Raw genomic sequence first — 24,360 nt, 5'->3', positions numbered from 1 at the left:
ATCATTCTTATAGTGAACTAAATTCGTATTCTCTAATTATGCATTTAAGTAGTGGTTTCCCTAGATCACTGCTCAAATCTATTTTCTAATCTAAATTATAGATCTACACTATCTATTTTCTATTCTAACTATCTAAATTGGTTCTTAGTTCTAACATTATTGGTTGATCTTAGGATAAACACACACACCATAATTTATGGACAAGTAACTATTAGATCTCGAAATATAACATAGAAGAATTTAACATACAAGGTCCATTCCTGCGGTATTATTCATGATGGGTCAATCACCGTATTTGACTGGCGTACGTAGCCTTTTTATCCTACTTGGCACAACTAAACAACCTGGCTTTGTACATTGTATTTTATCCTACCATTATACATAGAGGACATAAAGGCTTGTTCAGTTTCTTAGAAATGGTCGGAATTGGGTTGTTTCTAGGCAATAAATAGTGTTATGTATGCATGACATAATTCTCACCAGTCCAAGAATTTTATGAAGCCCGCACTGTAGTGTGTTGAAATGAGCGAAATTTCAATTCTTCCACCAGAGGTGATTTATGAAACTGTATTCAAACCAACCCCCCAAAAAAATTCGCAGAGCATGCTAGAATTTGTCAAAAGATATGAGGGCGTTTCCATCAACCCACCAAAATTAGTGCCAATTAATAAAATAATAAATGTAAAACCTACAATGTTGACTTATTTGTAGCACACTGAACGTCAGATTTCTGAAATAAATCTATGGGAATCACACACTCTTAAATCTGATCCTGATTCATTTCTATGCTTCCCATATTAACACAGTTGAACAGGTCCTCCATATCGCACCAAATTAGTTCGATTTGATATTATTGAGTAGCATATCTTGACCACTGATTTGATTTTGATATCTGCGGAGTTCCAGCGGGCTTAGTCGGCCGATGACATAATGCGAGTTATATAAATAATGCTACCAAACACTAGTTAAGCCCACATAACTCCTCTATCTGGGCTTCAGCAGGCCTACCAAAGAGGGCCTTATTATTGATTGGAGGAAAGATCAAAATTAGTGGAACATTCTAGAAGCCATTTCAGCCTCTCAAGTCTAATTTCGTCGTCTCTCCAATCCAACTCCCTCTTTTCACTGCTTCATTCTCCGATTTCTTCTCCCCCAATTAAAACACTAGATTCCTCTAAAACCCTAATTAATCATCCATGGCCGACGAAGCCAAGGCAAAAGGCAACGCCGCCTTCTCATCCGGCCACTTCACCGACGCCATCCGCCACTTCACCGACGCCATCAACCTTGCCCCAACCAACCACGTCCTCTACTCCAACCGATCCGCCGCCTACGCTTCCCTCAACCAATTCTCCGAGGCTCTCTCAGACGCGGAGAAGACCGTGGAGCTCAAGCCCGATTGGGGCAAGGGCTACTCGCGGCTGGGCGCGGCGCATATTGGCCTCCAAAGCTACAACGACGCCGTTTCCGCCTACAGAAAGGGCCTCGAGATCGACCCCAACAATGAGGCTCTCAAGTCTGGCCTCGCAGATGCCGAATCCGCCCTAGCCAGGAACAACAGGCCTCGCTCCAGCCCGGGAATGAGCCCTTTTGGAGATGCTTTTGGGCCCGAGATGTGGGTGAAGCTATCTAGTGATCCTACCACCAGGGGATTTCTTCAGCAGCCCGATTTCGTGAAGATGATGCAGGATATCCAGAAGAATCCCAACAATTTGAACATGTATTTGCAGGATCAGAGGGTTATGAAGTCGTTGGGGGCTTTGTTGAACTTGAAGTTCCAGACGGGGCCAGAGGAGGATGGTGCGGAGGCGCCATCGGCCTCGGGTGATGGATCACTGGAGAGGAAATCGAATTCGGAAGCTGAGCCTGTGAAGGAGGATACAAGGCAGGAAAGGGAAGCCGAGACAGTGACGATATCGGATGAAGAGAAGGAGAAGAAGTTAGTGAAAGAGCAGGCTCTGAAAGAGAAGGAAGCTGGAAATGCTGCGTATAAGAAAAAGGATTTTGAGACGGCGATTCAGCATTACACTAAGGCCATTGAACTTGACGATGCCGACATATCATTCCTCACCAATCGTGCTGCGGTTTACTTGGAAATGGGCAAGGTACAATTTCTCTTTTCATCCAGTATCTGTTTATTGTCTTTTTAAGGCTTCTGGTTAATCGTTTATGAATATTCATTTATTACTGAACGTTGTGGACAGTAAACTGTCTTTCTATTTCATGTTCTGCCAGTCAACATTATGAGGCCTGTGTATAGTTTTGCTATTGGTTGAGTTCTAATTTGGTGAAGTTGCAAAAGATGTTTGCATTGTCTTCTGTATACCTGTTTTCTATTTGGATGCTTAAAACTGTGGCATTTGCATCCAGTGTTCTTTTTTCTAGGTTAGGATAGTCTTAGCAGAGTCAGTTTGACATCTTAAGGGCAATTACAACTGGTGTAGGACACATAGCATTTTGCTCAACCATACCCACATTTTGGCCCTTATCTCTCTGTTGTTGGATTTCATTATGCCCTTCACTCTTTCAGTTAATACTGATTTGTGCAAAGGAGTAAGTATTAACGCTATCCTTATTTAGCATAAAGGGAAAAAGTGAATGCTAGTATGTACGAATTCATTAATCAACATCTTGCTAGCTGGAAACTTGTGATTTACCTTTATATTCCTTTTGAAAACATCCTGTTATTGTTGTTATCCTATTATTTATTTGTTTTAGCATAATATATTTCACTTTGTCTATAATCTTTTATGAATATAAGATTTTCTAAGATTGTAGTTCACATTTTGCTCTTCAATGGTTTCATAGTTAGGATAATATGAACCTTAACTTATTCTTTGTTATCGCATGAAATGTAATTAAACTTATTATGGAAAAATGCAACTTAACTTATTGTTTTGCTGTCCGGCTGTTCCATGAAGTTTTGTTTGAATTTTAGAGTCTGAATACCTTTTCTTCACTCCTGTTTCAATTGCAGATAGCTACTTTTTGTAGTTTAATAATAGCAATGTAGAATTCTTTGTACTGGGTTGATTATGCTTGTCTAAGCATGCACTGCTGATGAACTAGTGTGAACCTCAGTTCATAATGAGTATGGCACAATAGCAAGAGATGATATATTGGGTTTTCTTTTTCTCTTAATGGGTACCGATATGAACAGTTGATGGGTGGCTTTCTATGACCTGTATGATGCATTGGAAGTTAGGATACAGATACCTACCTGCTATTATTGGTTTGTTAAGTCACCCCTAGTAACGCTGATATTGCGTTATCAATTTTTTCTTGCTAGATGTTCTTATTCAGAGATCTACTTATTTATCGTTTTAGGTTTGGTTTTTCATTTTTCATTGCTGAATCTGCTTTGGTCATTCTTTATCTCTATTCCATTAATTAGGGCTGGGAAATCCCTTACTTCAAAATTTTTAGTTAGTAGTAGTACTGTAGTAGTAGTTAACTAGTTATAAGTTAGTATCTTTTATTTTTAGTGAGACCTAGACAGGTCTACTGTCTACATCAGACTTGGTGCTAGGAACTAGCATCTTTAAGTGATAAGAGTCATGAAACAATATAGTATATGATCTTCTTACTTTGGTGGTATATGGTCTTCTTTTGAGGGATGTTTTGAGATCACTGTCTTTTACTCTGCTACTTACTTAAAGCATAGTCATAATTTTGGTCTGATACCATTTTCCGTAATCAATTTTGTATTCAGTATGAGGACTGCATTAAGGATTGCGAGAAAGCTTTTGAAAGGGGTAGGGAACTGAGATCAGATTACAAGATGTTAGCTAAGGCCTTGACAAGAAAGGGTACTGCCTTGGCAAAGATGGCCAAGTGTTCTAAGGATTATGAGCCTGCCATTGAGACATTCCAGAAAGCCTTAACTGAGCATCGTAACCCAGACACACTGAAGAAGCTCAATGATGCTGAGAGAGCAAAGAAAGAGCTTGAGCAGCAGGAGTACTTCGATCCTAAAATAGCCGACGAGGAGCGTGAGAAAGGTACTGCAGCTTTTTGTTCCTTGTCGGTTACTCGTCTAGAAATTGTGTTGTGCTAAGTGTTATTGGCATGAAATCTGTAGGTAACCAGTTCTTTAAAGAGCAGAAGTACCCAGAAGCTATCAAGCACTATTCTGAAGCAATAAGGAGAAACCCAAATGACCCAAAGGTATTTATTTATTATCACAACCTTTTTATGTAAGACCTACAAACTTGGTTCTTTCTCTAGGAGTACTAAAGAAAAGATTGAACTTCCAGGCATTCAGCAACAGAGCTGCTTGTTACACAAAACTTGGTGCAATGCCCGAGGGGCTCAAAGATGCTGAAAAATGCATTGAACTTGATCCGACATTCTCGAAAGGTTATACCAGGAAGGGTGCAGTCCAATTTTTTATGAAAGAGTACGAGAAAGCACTGGAAACATACCAGGAGGGTTTGAAGCATGATCCTCAGAACCCGGAATTGATGGATGGCATAAGGAGGTAAAAGGAATAAAATATGTATTTCCATTTTTCTTAGATTTTTGGTGTATATAACTTTACTGCGTTTTATATGATTACATTGAGTTCCTACCATGTTTGTGCAGATGCGTGGAGCAGGCAAACAAGGCTAGCCGTGGAGATTTAACCCCTGATGAATTGAAAGAGAGACAGGTTTGTTCTTCATCTTCCTCAGTTGTAATTTGGCTGTTAAGCTGGTATTACACAAGGGTATTAATTACTGCCATCCCTTTTAGGCTAAGGGAATGCAGGACCCGGAAATCCAAAACATCCTAACTGATCCAGTAATGAGACAGGTATGATAAAAAAGTCGACCACTTCTATTATTGATTTTATGTTGATATGATGTTTCTCATGCGTGATTTTGTTCCAATAGGTCCTGACGGACTTCCAGGAGAACCCAGTTGCAGCACAAAAACACATGAAAAACCCTGGTGTGATGGACAAAATACAGAAACTTGTCAATGCAGGAATTGTTCAAGTAAAATAAACCAAGCGCCAAAAGACGAGCATTTACAGATCTTTTATGGAAAGAAATGAATTGCTGATTGGATTAGTATCATTTTGGCATTCTCATGTTATGGTGATGATGAAATGTTCTCTCTGGCTCTCAAGAGCATTGCTTCTTTGGTTGTACTCTGGTGCTAAATTCATTCTCTGCCTACAAAACCATTTGAACCATCATTTCTTGACTGTGTCTCGCGACTAAAGTCCTCTTTTGTCAATCTGATTCCATTTTTTGCTTATAGGATTCACTGTGTTGGTAAGGTTGTTGGTATCTGTTATTCTGTTGCTACTTAACTGTAAACAATTGGGATGAGATAGTATTTCGATATGTGATATCATGTGCTGTTTTGATCTTATGATCTTTGGTTCCGCTGGCTAGATGATGAAGGATTGCTTGGACAATTTATATTTTGGTGGGTAATGTATGATATGTTTTAATGCATTGGAACATGGATGGATGAGCTATATATTACATCTGCAGATTGAATGCAACTACTACTAGTTAGGCAAAGCATTAGATTTCCTACATCCCATGTAGCCATTTTCTAAATAAATATTCTCATTTACTCATGGCGTAAGTATCAGTAACTTATTTGTGATTACAGATGAGATATTCTAAATAAGCATCTTTTATATGTTTGGTTTGATTATTTATTTAGTTTCTCGGCAAATATGACTATACAAATTCAGGGAGACTTGAGAAAAGAGGGTGGTAATCACAAAACGCAAGGAACCAAATTAGGGTGTATTTTAGCGATGTGATTAGTGACGACGACGAGAGAACAATAAATGATGCAGGGTTGGGGGTGGTGCCTTGTGGGTTGAGTAGTAGTCAGATTTTTTTTAAGTTATATAGTAAACGAAATATGTTTATTTATTTTTATTTGAGTGTTCTTATTTTCTTGTCATTGATCATAATATCCTTTATTTTCTACTGGGATTCTAATTATTTTTATGAGTGAACTTCAAAAATGATACCTGGATTATGGGTTTATCTCGCCCATAGTCCTTGGATTATAAAAATATCGTCAGTAGTCCCTAGACTAAGGATTTATCTCAAAATTGGTGCTTTTAGCTTTTTTGGTACGAAAATGGCCTTTTGGGAGTTTAGGCAATTTGGTCTTTTTACACTTTTAACATTTTAAATCTGATATTATTTCAGTTATGTACTAAATTTGATATTATTTCAAAATTATCATTCTTTTTCCATTTTGTCATACTTCACTTTGTTTTTATATTTCAATATTAGATTTAATTTTATAAAATTAAATTTTAAATTTCGATTTTTAAATATCAATAAATTTTTTTAATTAAAACTATTAATTCATGGGCACTATAAATATTGATTAAAACTATTAATTTTTGTTATTTAATATAATATTCAGTTGAATTGAAGAAGTACAGAAAAATAATATTAATCATGATGGAAAAATAAGAGCTATTATATTTAGCCTTCGTTCGGTTGTTATAATTGCTTGTGATTGAATATTATGAAGTTGACTAAAAATTTGATCCTACTAAAAATTTTATATAGGAGTATTTTTGTTGAAATTTTCTAGTAAATTTTGATTGTTTTCAAATTAATAAACGAAAATTATATTAGTCTTACATTAAATGCATATTTATTTCAGAATAAATCGTGTTATATGATCTATTTATAATTAAAGCTATTAAATATTGATTAAAATTAAGGCGTTGTCATACCTTATTGATTAAATATTATACACTATCAAATATTGATTATGACTATTAATTTTTGTTATTTAATAGTAATTTTTATAATTAAAATTTTTTATTGATATTTAAAAATTGTAATTTAAAATTTTGTAAAATTGAATCTAATATTGAAATAAAGAAACAAAGTGAAGGATGACAAAAGGGAAGAAGAATGATAAATTTGAAATATATCAGATTTAGTACATAACTGAAATAATATCATATTTAAAATGTTAAAAGTGTAAAAAGACCAAATTGTCAAAACCCCTCCAAAAGGACATTTTCGCACAAAAAAAAGAAGCCAAAATGACCAATTTCGAGATAAACCCTCAGTCCAGGGACTACTGACGATATTTTTAAAGTTCAGGGATTATGAGCGAAATAAACCCGTAGTCCAGGGCATTGTTATATTTTTATTTCACTAAAATTGAATATATCAGTTGAACTTGAACTGAGATTATTTCACTTGAAGAGTTTAGTCAAATTTTAATAAAATCAAGTAGTTGGACATTTGAACTGAGTTTTGAGTCGATTGGATTGATATTTGATTTCATTAATTAACACGAGGATTTCAATAATTTTTTTATTATAAATTATAATAGTATCACATCTTAATTTTATGAATTATTAAGAATTTCAATTGAGATCCATTTATCTTCAAATTGACAATTTTAAAATGATTTTGCGGCATTAGGTAATACTCCCTCCCTCCCTCAACTTTGAGTTGGACACGAATTTTAATGCACAATTGGTAAAATAAGAGAAGTAGAAAGAAAAAGTAATTAAAGTATTGTTAGTAGAGAATGAGTCTCACTACATTAAAAGAAAATAATTTCTATAATAAAAAAGTGCATATTCTTGTGGGATGGAAAAAAAGGGAAGAGTGCATATTCTTGTGGGACGGAGGTAGGGGTGGGGATTCGGTTGGGAACCGAACCGATAAGTCGGTTAACCGAATCCATTTTTTTTCTAAATTCAAGAATCGAAGGAACCGATCGGTCCTGACCGACATGTTATTTGGTTCTATCGAAGGAACCGAAATTTTGTGACAGACAAAAATTTGTTTGCGCGCTGGGATTTGATCCTTAATTAATGTTTCATCTTCAAATTCTAGACTTCAAATTGTTAAACATTAAATACAAAATTCATAAATCATAATCATATATTCATATTGGTGGAATACTCAAAATTCATAAATCGTAATCATATATATTTATATTGGTAGAATACTGATGGTTTTAATAATAGTTAAATAATAATATCATCACAAACATACGCTACAAAATTTAAATACTAAAATATTCATATTAGCAAAATATGCTAATTGCCTAAGCGGGCGGCGAACAATTCTATTTCTACAGGATTTTTACTTTTTCATTTCTTTTTTTACTTTTCAAAACTGAAATAGCAAAACTAAAATCAATATATAAAAATTAAAAATTAAATATAAAAAAATATTGGTTATTGGGGTCTAACCTCTCGGTTCTCGGTTCTAATCGAGAACCGAGATTAGCTTAAACCTACTAACCAAAACCGAACCATAACCTTATTTTTTCAGTTCAAGGTTAATCGAGAACCGAAAAGATAAGGTTCGATTCTCGTTTAACCGAGAAATCAAGAACCGTTTCTCCAGACCTAGACGAAGGGATTAGCAAATTTAGTGAATAGTACTATCTTTAAGTGTTTTGAGTGATCAAATTTAGTGAATCATGAAAGTAAAATTACTACGACATATTGTTACTTTCTACATTTGTTGATTTCATAGTTTAATATTAAATGTCATTAATAATTTTTTTATCGTAGTGGTTGATCACATAGTACTTTAGAAACTACTCACGTAGCGAACACACTAATAATTTAGGGTTGTATTATTATTAATAACATTATAATGGACTAAATAGAGTAATTTGGACAAGAATGAGAAAAATGTAATCGTAGCAGTAGTATTAAATTAATTTAAGCCGAATGAAAATATGCAATGCATGAATGAGCTCGAAGGTTCCAGAAAGCTTAAAAAACTCGTAGAAATCTCTGGTCTCTCTGTTTCCCCTTTTATCTCCCTTGCCTCGATCAATTATTCCATTCTCCTACAATCAGATTCAGTGATTCACTCTCCATCATCATCAAATTATGGCCGACGAAGCCAAAGCCAAAGGCAATGCCGCCTTCTCCGCCGGCAACTTCTCCGACGCCGTCCGCCACTTCACCGACGCGATCAACCTCTCCCCCACCAACCACGTCCTCTACTCCAACCGCTCCGCCGCCTACGCGTCCCTCAACCAGTTCTCCGAAGCTCTTTCCGACGCGGAGAAGACCGTCGAGCTCAAGCCCGATTGGGCCAAGGGCTACTCCCGCCTCGGCGCCGCGCACATGGGCCTCCGCCGCTACGCCGACGCCGCCTCCGCCTACAGAAAGGGCCTCCAGATCGACCCCGCCAACGACGCCCTCAAATCAGGCCTCGCCGACGCCGAGGCCGCGACGAGTCCCTTCGGGGAGGCGTTCGGGCCGGAGATGTGGGTGAGGCTGGCGAGTGATCCCAGCACGAGAGAGTATCTCCAGCAGCCCGATTTCGTGAAGATGATGCAGGATGTTCAAAAAAGCCCCAATAATCTGAATTTGTATTTGAAGGATCAGAGGGTTATGCAGGCGCTCGGGGTTTTGCTGAATTTGAAGTTTCAGGGGAGGGAGGAATCGCCGGAGAGGAAAAGGCCTGCTGAGGGTGATGATCCTGTCAAAGTGGAGAAGAAGATGCAGCCTGAGCCTGAGCCTGAGCCTGAGCCTGAGCCGATGGAGATTTCGGAGGAGGATAGGGAGAAGAGGGAGAGAAAGGCGGCGGCTCAGAAAGAGAAGGAAGCTGGGAATGCTGCTTATAAGAAGAAGGATTTTGAGACTGCCATTCACTGCTATTCCAAGGCCGTGGAGCTAGATGATGAGGACATCTCCTTCCTTACAAATCGTGCTGCTGTCTACTTGGAGATGGGCAAGGTAATTCATTGTTATTTCAATAAATCTTTGATTTTGAATAAGAAGAATATGGTCATCGTGGCTTGTTAACTTTGGTGTCAATCTGTTTTTAATTGCTCTGACTTTGATGCCTATTTGTTTGGTGTGGTAGTTTAGTGATGAAGGGATATATTTTGGATATAGTGGGATTGATTTGTTGATATGCAGTTTAGTGATCAAGAGATATATTTTGGATAGAGTGGGATTGATAGTGTATGATCTGCTAGTGTACATTTCTTATTCACCAAACTAAACTAAGGCTGAGGCTTATGAGCTTGGTTTGTATCACTCATTCTGCCCTAACTCTTATCATTTGGGATGTGCCAATTTTCTGACCCTGCTCTTGATGGATGTTAAAGTAAGAAGTTTCAGATAGGACTTTGGAGATTGTTTAACCTTCTTGCGGTAGTTGGTTGTCATATCCCTGCTTTTCTCTCTGCCGCCACCCAAGAAACTATAATAAAAACTTAAGGATGGTTAGCAGCTCTCTCAGTCTCTACTGGTTCTTCTGTCAGTTTCGTAGTGCATCAGGGAAGTGGTTTTTTTGGTGACATTTGACTATTAGCTTCATGGAATTTTGTCACATCGATTCCAAATAAACCGTTTGTTTTCTCCATGATTTGTGTTTCTTTGCTTCCCGTAATTGTGTACCTTGTGTTATTAGGATCAGCTATGTCCGGACCTTTATTTTCTTTATGAGCAGTTACTTTCTGATTCAGATTAATACGATTAGGCTCTCTGTAAAAGTTCTGTTATTTTTAATTCTGTTATCTCTTCTTGATACTCTATCTTTGAATGGTATTGCGATACACAGATGCTATTATATTTCTTTATTGGGTGTTACTTGTTTCTTCTATTCTGCATGATCCTCATTTCTATACCTTGGCAGTATGAGGACTGCATTAAAGATTGCGACAAAGCTGTTGAGAGGGGCAGAGAACTAAGGTCAGATTTCAAGATGATAGCTCGGGCATTGACACGAAAGGGAACTGCCTTGGTGAAGATGGCCAAGTGTTCAAAGGACTACGAACCTGCAATTGAGACTTTCCACAAAGCCCTCACAGAGCATCGCAACCCAGACACACTGAAAAAGCTCAATGATGCAGAGAAAGCAAAGAAAGATCTAGAGCAACAAGAATACTATGATCCTAAATTAGCTGACGAGGAGCGTGAGAAAGGTATTGTAGCTCTTTACCAGCATGCTGTATTGGTTCACCTTCATAGTTCAAGGCATCTTAAATCGATACTATAAACTTCAACTTGGTATTATTTTACAGGCAACCAATACTTTAAGGAACAGAAGTACCCGGAAGCTGTCAAGCACTACACTGAAGCTTTGAAGAGGAATCCAAATGATCCGAAGGTAGTTGAGACCGTATATGTATGCACCCAACACAATGAGGTTCTTGTTTTTTGTTGTTGATTGTGGTGTCGCTGAATGTGCAGGCATATAGCAATAGAGCGGCTTCCTACACTAAACTTGGGGCTATGCCTGAGGGACTCAAGGATGCTGAAAAATGCATTGAGCTTGATCCAACCTTTTCGAAAGGATATACTAGGAAGGGCGCTATTCAATTCTTCATGAAGGAGTATGATAAAGCATTGGAGACGTACCAGGAGGGATTAAAGCATGATCCTAACAACCAGGAACTGCTAGATGGAATCAAGAGGTTTGTTCATTGGCCAATTGATCTCTCTTATTTGTCTCTGAATCACGAAGGAGCCAATACCTTGACATATTTCCCATTTCTCTGCAGATGCGTACAGCAGATAAACAAGGCTAGCCGTGGAGATTTCAGCCCAGATGAATTGAAAGAGAGACAGGTTGGTCATCTTTTACAAACTGCAGTGTTGTGATTGTTTAGGTTGATACCGATTTTAAAATCCACTCGATATCTGTTTTAGGCCAAGGCAATGCAAGATCCGGAGATCCAAAACATCCTGACAGATCCGGTGATGAGACAGGTAAACGAGAGTTGTTGCATTGTTGATGGTTTTGAGATTTGAGGGTTATTATCATGGTTGGACTTACTTTGGATTGGTGTGGGGATAGGTACTGACGGACTTCCAGGAGAACCCGAAGGCGGCTCAGGACCACATGAAGAACCCTCTGGTGATGAACAAAATACAGAAACTTGTGAGTGCAGGAATTGTACAAGTCAAATAGACATAAGCCTTGTTTGTTATGTCATACTTTTGGTAGGTTTTAAGCTTGCGATTTGTCTATAGAACTTTGTCAACCTTGCTGGGAAGTGAGTTTACATTAACATCAGGTCATTATTTGGATAAAACATGAGTTAGATTTGGCAATTTAATCATCTGACCTGTTTGTGTTGGCACATAATTGTTTGTTGTTTTAGCGTAGCAGTGATTTGTCATGTTTCACCCAAGCAAGCTTACACTCGTGCCCGTAAGGGAGGCTCTTGTGGTTGGAATTAAGAATTAAGAAAATAATTTTAAAATTTACTTTAATTGTACTACTACTACAATAAACTCCCTTTGTCCCGCTTTAGCAGTCCCATTGACTTTTCTGCCATCTTTTTATAAAAATGATAAAAAATAGTTAAAGTCGAGAAATGGTAAAGTAAAAGAGACAATAATGTAGATAAGACTCTTCTATATTATTGTCTATCTTACTTTACAATTCTCCACTTTAATTATATTTTATCATTTTTACAAAAAGACGGCAGAAAAGTCAATGGGACTGCTAAAGCGGGACGGAGGGACTACTAAATAATGGAAAATAAGGAGTTAGAAATAATTGAAAATAGTTTGCATGTCCGAAGCTTCATAAATTAGTGGATAAAATTTAATGCAATATGGAACTTATTTATAATGCAAATTTGAAAAAAATTTAATGCAAAATGAAAAACTTATGCATAGTACGAATTATATATGATTGTGAATGAAACAAGATATTGTTGTAATAATTAATTAAGAAATATGGAGTAATATATATATTAATTAGAAAATTGGAAAAATTGACATGTGCCTTGTGAAGATGTGATGATGCAATTACTTGCCAAAACAATACAAGGATTAAGGGTGGGTAGGTACGGTATACCTTACCGAAACCATCATACCGTATACCTTACCGAAAATTCGGTATGAGAAAAATCATACCTTTATCTTCCCAAAATTTTTGGTAATACCGAACTTCGGTATACCTTATTTCGGTATTATAAATTCCAATACCGATACCATACCTTATTTTCAATATGTCATACCTAAATTCAGTATATCGTACTTTTGCGGTATACCAGAGTTTTACGGTATATCGGACTACGATACGACATACCAAAATCTTATTATTTTGTAAATAATTCTAAATACAAAAATAATGAAAATAATGGTATTTTTCAAAATACTTAGAAAACATGAAATTTAATCAAACTCAAACATATTCAAATAATCTTAAAAAAACTGCAACAATTAAACTCCACACATAGAGGTGTCAGACGGGCCAGGCCGACCCAGCCCAGCCCTGGCCTGGTATGGGCCGGCCCAGGCCCGGCCCACCAATGAAATGAAGCGGGCTTGGGCTGGGCCTAGTAGGTTAAACGGGCTCCAATTGGGCCTTTCTTCAAACCCAGGCCCGGCCCGGGCCCAGGCGCAGGATCAACCCAAGCCCGGCCCAGCCCGGCATAATCTCAATTTTATAGTATATATTCTTAATTATATGAATATATTTGTTTTTTTCATATCATATTATACTTATTCTTTATTCTATTTAGTATTAAATAAATTATCTAATCAATCTAAATCAAAACTTATATTTTCAAATTTTATTTCCATGGTTATATAGATTAATTGTTAACTACTTTTCCTTTTAAAAATAGTGTATCTTAGAATTTATTACTTGATTTATATAATTGAAGAGATTAGTTCCATATATAAAGTGATTGATTAGTCATTTATATTTATGTGATATGTATAAATATGTATTATCTATTATGCTTTTTTATCTTACGTGTATTCTTATGGGTAAAAAATTTAGATATTATCTCTAGATATTCATATCTTTTCTATTAATTATTACTAGATTGCATGTTATTTTATATTTATATATTTTAAAGATAATCATAAATTTTATTAATAATATTATGCAAAAAAATCAATTAATTTAATTACTAACTTAAGTCAACACTTATTTAAATTTGATTTCCAATTACATTTGATTCACATAATTGTAGTTGATTTGCATAATTACAGACAGTAGTTATATTTGATTTATTACTAGTAATATTTAAAATAGTTCCATAATAGTAGCATATCATATGTAACTCCTAATTTTGTGGCAATAGTGGGATTATAGGAGCAAAATTAATTTATATGCGTGTAATTAGTTGATTGATTAACCTATAATTATATTACTCCACGCCATATCATAGTTCAATAATTTTTTTTTTCATAGTTCTATAATTTATTATGCATGCAATGTATGTAAGTATAATTTTATTTAGCCATTTAATCATTTAGCAAACTAGGCCCGGCTCGGCCCAGCCCGACCCACTTGCCAAATGGGCCCGGGCCCGGGCTGGGCTCATTAAAAATACCAAAACCCAGGCCCGGCCCGGCCCACTTCAGATATGAGTCTGGGCCGGGCTGGGCCTAAATGTCAGTGGGCCTCAGCGGGCCCGGGCCGGGCTGGGTCGGTACGGCCCACTTGACACCTCTATCCACACAATCACATAACGTTCAACGATATTTGTTAGAAACTAATTTAACTGAAATATTATAATTTGATTAGAACTAATTGATTCAAAGATATTAAGTTTTCCTAATTGAGTTTATTTGATTTTATATTTACATAATTTGCCGACAACTATAATTAGGCAAGATTTGATTTCTACATGTAAATATTTATTTGTTTGGTAAAAGTATGAATTTACTTGATATAATTTGGCATATGTTGATATCGGTATATACCAAAAATTACGGTATATACCATATTTTCGATATATACCTAAAATTACGGTATATACCGTATTTTCGGTATACCCCGGTATACCTCGGTATATGAAAATTCATATCATTACCGTACCGAAATAAATCGGTAAGATATGATACCTTACCGAAAATTGCGGTATACCAAAATTTCGATATTTTTTCGATACGATAAGGGCGACATTTTGGTATTTCGGTATTTTTACCCAGCCCTAACTAGGATTTAGGAATATTTGAAAATAAGGGGAGTGATTAATTGCTAATTAATTAATAATTAAATTAAGATTAAATCTTAGTCATTAAATTAGGGGATCTAGGGGTTGAAATAATGCCACATAAATTAGATTTTAAATTTAAAAATTATTAATTAAACTAAAGGGTATTAATGTCAATTCTCTCTTATCAAAACCATCTCAAAACTTTAAATTAACATAACTCTTTCGATTTAAATTATTTTTCTACAAAAAATATAATAAATTAAAGATAATTTTATGAGGATTCCAACGAGATCTCAATTGCATATGTTCCGACGATGTTTGGGTGATAAGATTTGATAAATTATATTTCAATTTTCGTACATGTAGATAAACAGATTTTATCAATAAATGCAAAAAAAACTCAATATAGTGTATGCAAAATCTCAATATAGTGTAGGTAAAATATCAATAAAAATGTGTTGATATTTTCTTGTCCTTGTGATGATATTTTCATGCCATATTGTTGATATTTGTAATACACTATGTTGATATAAAAAAACACCCACGAAAATTATCATATGATAATATAATGACGATATTACCATTTTGTTGATATTTTGTCAACTATTCATTGAAGTTTGCGAGCTATAATCTTATCCACTCATTTTAAAATCCAAGAGTGTAGATTTAGTCTAAATTTTTTTTATTATGGTGTTATAAACATTTGAAGATGACCCTTTGAAAATATAGGGGAGTGTTATATTGCTAACTCATAACTTAATTGCTAACTACAACTAAATAATAGGCATTAGATATTCAAATTAAGGGCTTAGATTAATAATCTCTAAATGTCAATACGATTAACAAAAAACGTCAATAAGACCATATGATTAATTCCAAAAAATATCAATAGGGGTATTAATGTAAATTAACTACATGTTTAGTTATAAGTAACTTTTAAAAGAAATCCCAAAACTTAAAATTCATATAACATATATCAAATTAAAGATAATTTCATAAGGATTCCAACGATATCATGTATGCATATGTTCCGATGTCAAAATTTGAAAAAAAAATCGAAATTTTTTAATTTTTTCGTGCAAGCAGAAATGTCAACATACTATATAAAATATGTCAATATAATACATGTACAATGTCAATATAAACAATGAGTTAACATTCTTAAAGCATTGTGTTGACATTCTCAAAGCATTGTGTTGATATTTTCGGAACACTATATTGACATTTTCATCCAAAACCCTAATTTGGAGTTTTTTTTTTATCTTTTCGATTTAATTAATAAAAACGAAAATTACACGTGGCAAATTGTAGACCACACGTTTTTTAAAATTCTATGGCCTTAAATTAATTGTAGTTAGCAATTAAATGATGAGTTAGCAATTGATCACTCCCTTGAAAATATATTCACAGTGCAAAGTTACAATTCTTAATGCAAAATTAATGTAGTCATGATGCAAATTGTATTAAGGCTATATGCGTAAAAATAAGTGTAACAAAATTTGAAAGTATTAGCTATTAAAGGGAAGAAAAAAAAAGGCATACCAAATGTCAATATGAGTTGAAATGCCTATAACTTCCCCAAGTTGTAAAAAAGGCATACCAAGTTGTATATGACTTCCCCAAGTTATATACATATGAGAAAATATTCAGTGGTTATTCAGTAGTCATATTTACATTAATATATTCTATCAATATATTTTTAACATGTAGAAATAAGTAGAATTCTAATTCTAACTTGATACATAAATTATGGAAACATATTTAATTTTTTCAAAACAGAAGCATCAAAATAAATCATGGAATATGCCAAATTTATTTGCAAACACATGTTATTATAATATTTATATAATATACACACTCAAAATCTTAAAGTGAATAATAAAATGTAATCATATTAAAGGAGCAAACTTGATAGGATTTCATTAGCATTTTTTGGATCATTAATTAAATTTTGTTAATAGTGAATCTTATAAATTAAACTAAACCCTAATTCTCCCAAATCAAACTGACAAAATCAAACCCAAATTCTCAAATTAGTTACATGGTAAAAACTAAAATTGGCTTTAATGTAGTATTTTCTTTACCATATTTAAACTTCTTAGTAAAGACCAAATTCGGCCTTAATGCAGTTTTCGACTATTGTGCCAATTAAATTTATTTAACTAGTAAACTAGTACTTGAATTTGATACAACCATTTTAGCATCCTCCAATTTCTACGCATTCCTATTAAAGGGCCGTTTGGTAGCTATGTTACGACTAGATAAGAGAGTAATCTGAATTTATTTGTGCGTTTGGTAGTTATGTTACCTATCTAAATAGCTCGTGTCTGGTATCCGGTTCGCACAAAGCCAACATGTTTCAACCATATACCTAGTTAATTTTAGCAATAATTTTAGCAAAATGCATTTTTACCCATCATTTTTCTAACTTAAACAAAATATAAACGTGCCTCCATATTTTTCCTCTTCTCAAAATCGCTATTGCCTCTCTTCTTTCATTCTCTCAATCTTCCAATCTCCGGACAACGAAATTCGACGATTCGGTTTATGTATCTTTTCCGGCGACTCTATTTCTGAATCAAAGATTAAAATTTTTGCAATTATTCTTCAAAATTTATCTGAGCAGGAGTAAAAATCTAAACTTTGGAATTGGGGGAGAAGTAGATCGATGCCAAAATAGAGAGAGACGGACTTCCGACGCGTGCGGCGAAGCGACAGGACCGCACTGTGACGGAGACAACGGCCAGAGGCGATGGGTTCTGAGCGAGATGGTAGGTGGTGCAAACCGAGGTGTTATGGCGATGTGTTCCGGCAGTAGCACAGATCGCCGGAAAAAAGAGGGATATTGGGAGAGAGAGAGAGAGCGATTCAGAGAGAGGGAAGGCGGCGGTGGTGGCGCCATGGAGAATCGCCGGTCCGTGAAGAGGAGATTGAGGAAGATGGTGATTTTATTACTATATTGGAAATGTGGAGAAGTATAGTAGAGAGAGTTGAGGAAGATGGTGACCGTGGAATATTAGAGCATCTCCAATGGCTTTAGGCCAGCCACAGGATAGCCACTCTCTCTCTCTGCCACGTTATCAGCACTAAAATTCCACCTGCCACGTCATCATTTTAAGCAAATAGGCTAGCCTAAGGATATCGACAGGCTAGCCGCAGTAACAATAATTCAATTTACGGAATTAAATTTATGAAAAATTACGGAAATAAATTTACGAGACATATATAGAATAAATCATTAATTTCATTTAAATAAAAAAAGTTACATTGATTTAAAAAAATTACATTAAATAAAAAAAATTACATAATTAAAAAAAATCGGGCTTCCACACACGAGCCCCGCCTCTCTCTACTCCTCGTCGCCGTCGCCACCCGGGACCTTCACATCTGAGCCCGCGTCTGAGCCCCCCAACTGTGCCCTCGCGGCATCCAAATCGACCCGCATGCTCCCAAGCACCGAGTGAAGAAACCTCTTCTCCATGGGGTCAGTTGCGGCCTTCCAATCTTGGAAGAGACCGTGTACATCTGATCCCGCGTTTTTTGATGCAAGAAGAAGGTGAGCGCGGGTGGGGGGTTGCCGACTGGACCTCCTGCGGCGAGCAAATGATGGAGGGGACGGAAACTCCTCAGCATCCGGGGGGAGGTCGTGGGAACCGCCGCTGCTGCCGCTGTAATCGTCGGAATAGTTCAGCTTCTGCTTCTTCCGCCACCCAGCTTCGACCCCCGCCCAGAACTTCTCGGAGTCCTTTAGCACCAGATAGCAGTTCCAGTAGGTGAATTCCTTATAAGTCCCCGACACGGGGAACAAACTCTCTGCTATCCTCCGGCAGTCCTCCTCAGTCTGCCCACTAGTCTGCATGCGGAGGGCGTTGGCGTACAAGCCCAAAAATCAGCCAACCGCGGCCCTGATGCGTTCTCACGCCTTCCGGCACTCCTCACCGGTGTAGTCCTTTCCATGCGGGCAGTTCCTCTTGTAGGCTGCTCTAATCTTAGCCCACATGTTGATGATCCTCTGGTTGTTCGCAACCAGGGGATCGTCGCAAACCGACACCCACGCCTTGGACAGGGCGACGTTCTCATCGTCCGTCCACTTCCTCCGTACGGTGGTGTCGTCAACAGTCGGCTGCGACGACTCGCCGACCACCTTGCTCTTCCCCTTGTTCTTCTTCTTCTTCTTCTTCTTCGGCGCGGCCCGACCCCGCTCTACTCCCCCCGTTGGAATGGGAGTGTCCGCCTCCTCGACATCGATCCCCAACTCCTGTAATAAGAAACGGTCATCCCCAGTGAACTGCGTCTCCACCGGGGTCGATGTGTGAGACGAAGCCGTCAAAAAGTCAACAGTGGGACGATAGACCGTCAGTTTCTAAATTAGTTTTTGATGGATATTCGATTTCTTTTAATGACAGTTATGTTATTAAGAAAGATGGTTCTTATATCTGTCGTGGTATCATGGAAAACAATCTGTACACAATCGTATCTACACAATTTAATAAACGCAAATTAGAACTCAATAATGCATCGAAAATTTCGAAGAAAAGAAAAGAACCTTCAAGTTCAATGAACGAAACGTACTTATGACACCTTAGACTTGGTCATGCCAACCAAAAGAGGCTTCAAACTCTCGTGGATCAAGACCTTCTTAAAGGGCTAGATACTGAATCATTTTCCACGTGTGAATCCTGCTTGGAAGGCAAGATGACTAAGAGACATTTTAGGGTGAAAGGTAATAGGGCCAAGGAAGTACTAGAACTCGTTCATACTGATGTGTGTGGACCAATGTCAACCGAGGCAAGAGGCGGCTTTCGCTATTTCATCACTTTTATTGATGATTACTCGAAAGTTGGATATGTTTATTTGATGCGCTTTAAGTCTGAAGCTTTTGACAAATTCAAGGAGTTTAAGGCTTATGCTGAGACGCATCATGGAAAACGTATCAAAAGTCTGCGATCTGATCGCGGAGGCGAATACCTCAGTGCCGAGTTTTGGACTACTTATTAGTAGAGGAATTGAATCACAAACGACTGCGCCGGGCACACCCCAGCAGAATGACGTAGCTGAAAGAAGGAATAGGACCTTGTTAAACATGGTCCGATCGATGATGAGTTATGCACGACTGCCTATTTCGTTTTGGGGACATGCCTTGCTTTCCGCGAGTCATATTTTAGACAATTTACCGTCAAAATCTGTTCCTACTACCCCATATGAGTTGTGGACTGGGCGTAAGCCCAATCTAGAACATCTCAAGATATGGGGGTGTCCAGCTCATGTTTTGGAAAAGGATCCAACTAAGCTGGGCTCAAGGACAGAGGTATGCTTGTTTATAGGGTACCCAAAAGGTTCGAAAGCTTATGAATTCTATAGTCTCCAGGACAAGAAAGTCATTGTGAGTACTCATGCGACATTCTTAGAGGAAGATTTTGTTATGAATCATAAACCCAGCAGTGAGGTAGCTCTAGAAGAGCTCACTTCAGTCACAAGTTCCATTAACCAAGAACAAGTACCAATCTTACAACCTATTCCCGAACCTTCAACTTCTACACCTAATGTTGTAGTGTCGCGCCGCAGTGGGAGGGTCTCTCATGAGCCCGAAAGGTACATTGGTTTGGGAGAATCTATGGATCACTCCTCGGACAGCAATGTACCAGATCCCTGGAATTTTGCAGAGGCGCAGGCGGATGTCGATCATTGCGAATGGGTGAAAGCAATGGATTCGGAACTACAATCTATGATAGACAAAGACGTCTACGATTTGTCCGTCCTACTTGAAGGTTGTACTGCCATTGGGAGCAAGTGGATATACAAACGTAAACGTGGACCTGATGGACGAGTTAAAGTCTTTGAGGCAAGACTAGTGGCTAAGGGGTATACCCAAAAGGAAGGTGTCGACTACGACGAGACCTTCTCCCCGGTGGCCATAATCAAATCGATCCGGATACTGTTGTCTATTGCAGCTTACATGGATTGGGATGTGTGGCAGATGGACGTTAAGACTGCGTTCTTGAACGGTAGTCTTGAGGAGACCATCTACATGGAACAACCCGAGGGTTATGCCGTGAAGGGCAAAGAGCACATGGTTTGGAAGCTTAAGAAGGCCATTTATGGCCTCAAGCAAGCATCTAGATCATGGAATCAGTGCTTCGATCAAACTGTTCATAAGTTTGGATTCGAAAAATGCCCTAACGAGAGCTGCGTGTACAAGAAGGTAGAAAAAGGGAATGTGGTGTTCTTAGTTTTATATGTAGATGACATTCTTCTAATTGGAAACAATAAAAAGATGTTGTCATCAGTACGAACTTGGTTGTCAAACCAGTTCGAGATGAAGGATATGGGAGATGCGGGACACATCCTAGGTATCAAGGTCCTTAGGGATCGTGAGAAAAAGATGTTGTGCTTATCCCAAGAACCCTACATCTACATTGTACTTACTCGTTTTAGCATGCAAGATGCCAAGAAAGGTTTCTTACCTTTTAGACATGACATCCATTTATCTCAAGAGATGTGTCCTAAGACTGCATCTGAGATAGCAGAGATGAGAATGATACCATACGCTTCGGCAGTTGGTAGTCTCATGTATGCTATGCTTTGTACAAGGCCTGATATTTGCTTTGCTGTTGGCATGGTAGCAAGATATCAGTCAAATCCGGGCCAAGGACATTGGACTGCAGTAAAGAACATACTCAAGTACCTTAAACGGACTAAGGACTATGTTCTAGTTTACAAAGCAGCGAGCTATGTCCTTTAGGATATACTGATTCAGACTTTCAAGCTGATCAGGACTCGAGAAAATCTACTTCTGGTTATGTGTTTACCTTAGGAGGTGGAGCCGAAATTTGGAAGAGTGTAAAGCAGAAATGCATTGCAGACTCTACCATGGAAGCCGAATATGTGGCCGCTTCGGAGGCTGCAAAGGAGGTTGTATGGCTCAAGAACTTTCTTATGGACTTAGGTGTGGTTACGATTTTGCCCAAGAGCATCACCATTTATTGTGACAATTCTGGTGTTGTGGCTAATTCGAAAGAACCAAGAGCTCACAAAGCGAGCAAACACATTGAGAGGAAGTATCATATCATCAGAGATATAGTGCAAAGAGGAGACATACAAGTGGTCAAGATTGCGTCAGAGAACAACCTGGCAGATCCCTTCACTAAGGCATTGGCGGTCAAACCGTTCGAACGCCATGTAGAAGGAATGGGAGTTTGACTCGCTCGAGACCTAAACTCGCTTTCAGTATAAGTGGGAGAATTAGACGTAGTGCACATTTTTTTCGTATACTCGAAAGCTGTTTTGAGTATAAGTGGGAGATTGTTAGAGTTTGTATACTAGAAATCACCTTTCGAGTGATTGAATACTGTTAAAACTCTTATTTTATTTTCCAAATGAATAAACAGATTATTTTTGTCATAATGTTGTTCTGTTTTACATTTAATGGATGTTTATTGCATATTTAAATGTATAAGTAACTTAACAAAGTCTAAGTCTTTGTTTTAGTAGACCGGTTGTGGGCGTCGTTCACTTTAAGGTAACACGGTCAGTTCTAAACAAAGAAAAAGAATAATTTCACAACCTAGATAGGCTTAGACTATCTATCGTGAAAGGTTGCAATGTCAGTCCGATTATTTCTAAGCCTTACTGAAATAAGATGACATTGGTGTGGTATATCACTAAATGGATCTAACAGCGAGACAGTCTTTATGCTATCTACTGAAAGACGAGGTCTCGTAAATTATTTCTCAATCAATGTACGTTAGCATTGAGCATACGGTATTGATTATGCACTACTTTGACTTACCAAATGGTGCGGGTTTTTCGCAACCCAATAAGCCTGGTATATTGGTAGTGGTGATTAATATCTAGCGGTGCTAGGATTGCTATTATGTTGAATCGTGCGCGAGGTGAGTCTCGTTTGATAACATCCTCAAGAGAAGCTTGAAATAAGGTTTTATTATTCGGAACCTAGCTAGTTGGAGTTTAATTACTCTATGAATAATAAATAAGATTTTCTTGTTGAGTCCTCTCTTGGAATAAATAAGATATTAATTAATTAAGTCCATAGCAGACAATAATTAATTAATGGATGTTTCTATCTTAAGCGCGGGAAATAAATATAAAGTAATGGAAACCCGAAGTACTTATAATTTCGGATTTGGATGGGGAGTGCAATATTACTTCTGTAGTGGCTGCTCATAATATTCCAATTTTAAGCTTATATTAAATTGGGTTTAATTTAATTAGTAAAAAGCAAATTGGAGGAGCCCATATCCAAAGCCTTCCATAGATCCCTGTCTGGGCCCAATATATGACTTATTATAAATAGGAGAATAAATGAGACAGAAAATACATTTGATTTTATTCATAATTTTCGGCCCCCCCTATTCCTAGGAGTGGTCGAATTTTTCTCCTCAGTGGGAAAGGATTTCTGTCTTCTCTATTTAAGTCCTAGTGCGCTGGTGAGATCAGCCCGCCCTGATATCAGTTCACAATCCGGGAACCAGTCAGAAGATCTGTGGTTTTGTACTAAAGATCTGTTAGAGTTTGTATACTAGAAATCACGTTTCGAGTGATTGAATACTGTAAAACTCTTATTTTATTTTCCAATGAATAAAACAGATTATTTTTGTCATAATGTTGTTATGTTTTACATTTAATGGATGTTAATGCATGTTTAAATGTATAAGTTAACTTAACAAAGTCTAAGTCTTTGTTTTAGTAGACCGGTTGTGGGCGTCGTCCACTTTAAGGTAATACGGTCAGTTCTAAACAAAGAAAAATATGAATTTCACAACCTAGATGGAATTAGACTACCCATCGAGAAAGGTTGCAATGTCAGTCCGTATATTTCTAAGCCTTACTGAAATAAGATGACATTGGTGTGGTATAGCACTGAACGGATCTAACAGCAAGACTTGCCTTGGGCTATCTACTGAAAGGCGAGGTCTTGATAAATATTTATTTCTTAATCAATGTAGGTTAGCATTGAGCATACGGTATTGATTATGCATTGCTTTGACTTATCAAATGGTGCGGGTTTTTCGTAGCCCAATTATCCTGATATATTGGGCAGTGGTGATCGATATCTAGCGGTGCTAGGATTGCTATTATATTGAATCGTGCACGAGGTGAGTCTCGTTTGATAATGTCCTCAAGAGGAGCGCGAAACTAAGTTTTATTATTCGGAACCTAGCTAGTTGGAGTATGATTACTCTATGAATAATAAATGAGTGTTTCATGCTAAGTCCACTCTTGGAATTAATAAGAAGTTAATTAATTAAGTCAATAGCAGACATTAATTAATTAATGGACATATTAATCTTAAGCACGGGAAATGAAAGATAAACGGAAACCCGGATTACTTATAATTTCGGATTTGGATGGGGAGAGTTCAATATTACTTCTGTAGTGGCTGCTCGTAATATTCCAATTATAACTTATATTAAATTGTGGGTTCAATTTAATTAGTAAAAAGTAAATTGG

At 37.1% G+C, this 24,360-nt stretch overlaps 2 protein-coding genes across 2 annotated transcripts; both read left to right on the top strand.

Moving 5' to 3' along the window:
- Nucleotides 1–1,079: 1,079 nt before the first annotated feature.
- Nucleotides 1,080–5,361, top strand: LOC125188213 (hsp70-Hsp90 organizing protein 3-like). The gene is made up of 7 exons (XM_048084977.2): nt 1,080–2,105; nt 3,713–4,001; nt 4,082–4,167; nt 4,257–4,480; nt 4,585–4,651; nt 4,735–4,794; nt 4,875–5,361. The coding sequence occupies exons 1-7, from the start codon at nt 1,197–1,199 to the stop codon at nt 4,986–4,988; spliced, it is 1,749 nt and encodes a 582-aa protein (XP_047940934.1). The 5' UTR covers nt 1,080–1,196; the 3' UTR covers nt 4,989–5,361.
- Nucleotides 5,362–8,702: 3,341 nt separating this feature from the next.
- LOC125188782 (hsp70-Hsp90 organizing protein 1-like) lies at nt 8,703–12,068 on the top strand. The gene is made up of 7 exons (XM_048085834.2): nt 8,703–9,706; nt 10,614–10,902; nt 11,002–11,087; nt 11,171–11,394; nt 11,482–11,548; nt 11,630–11,689; nt 11,778–12,068. Exons 1-7 carry the CDS (start codon nt 8,852–8,854, stop codon nt 11,889–11,891), a joined length of 1,695 nt encoding a protein of 564 aa, XP_047941791.1. The 5' UTR covers nt 8,703–8,851; the 3' UTR covers nt 11,892–12,068.
- The last annotated feature ends 12,292 nt before the right edge of the window (nt 12,069–24,360 follow it).

The sequence above is a fragment of the Salvia hispanica genome, chromosome 5 (assembly GCF_029641045.1).
Source record: "Salvia hispanica isolate PSC_SH4W2 chromosome 5, Shi_PSC_v1, whole genome shotgun sequence".
Classification (NCBI taxonomy): Eukaryota; Viridiplantae; Streptophyta; class Magnoliopsida; order Lamiales; family Lamiaceae; genus Salvia; species Salvia hispanica.
The sequence above is the reverse complement of the archived record's forward strand: the minus strand, read 5'-3'. Positions and strand labels throughout refer to the sequence as shown.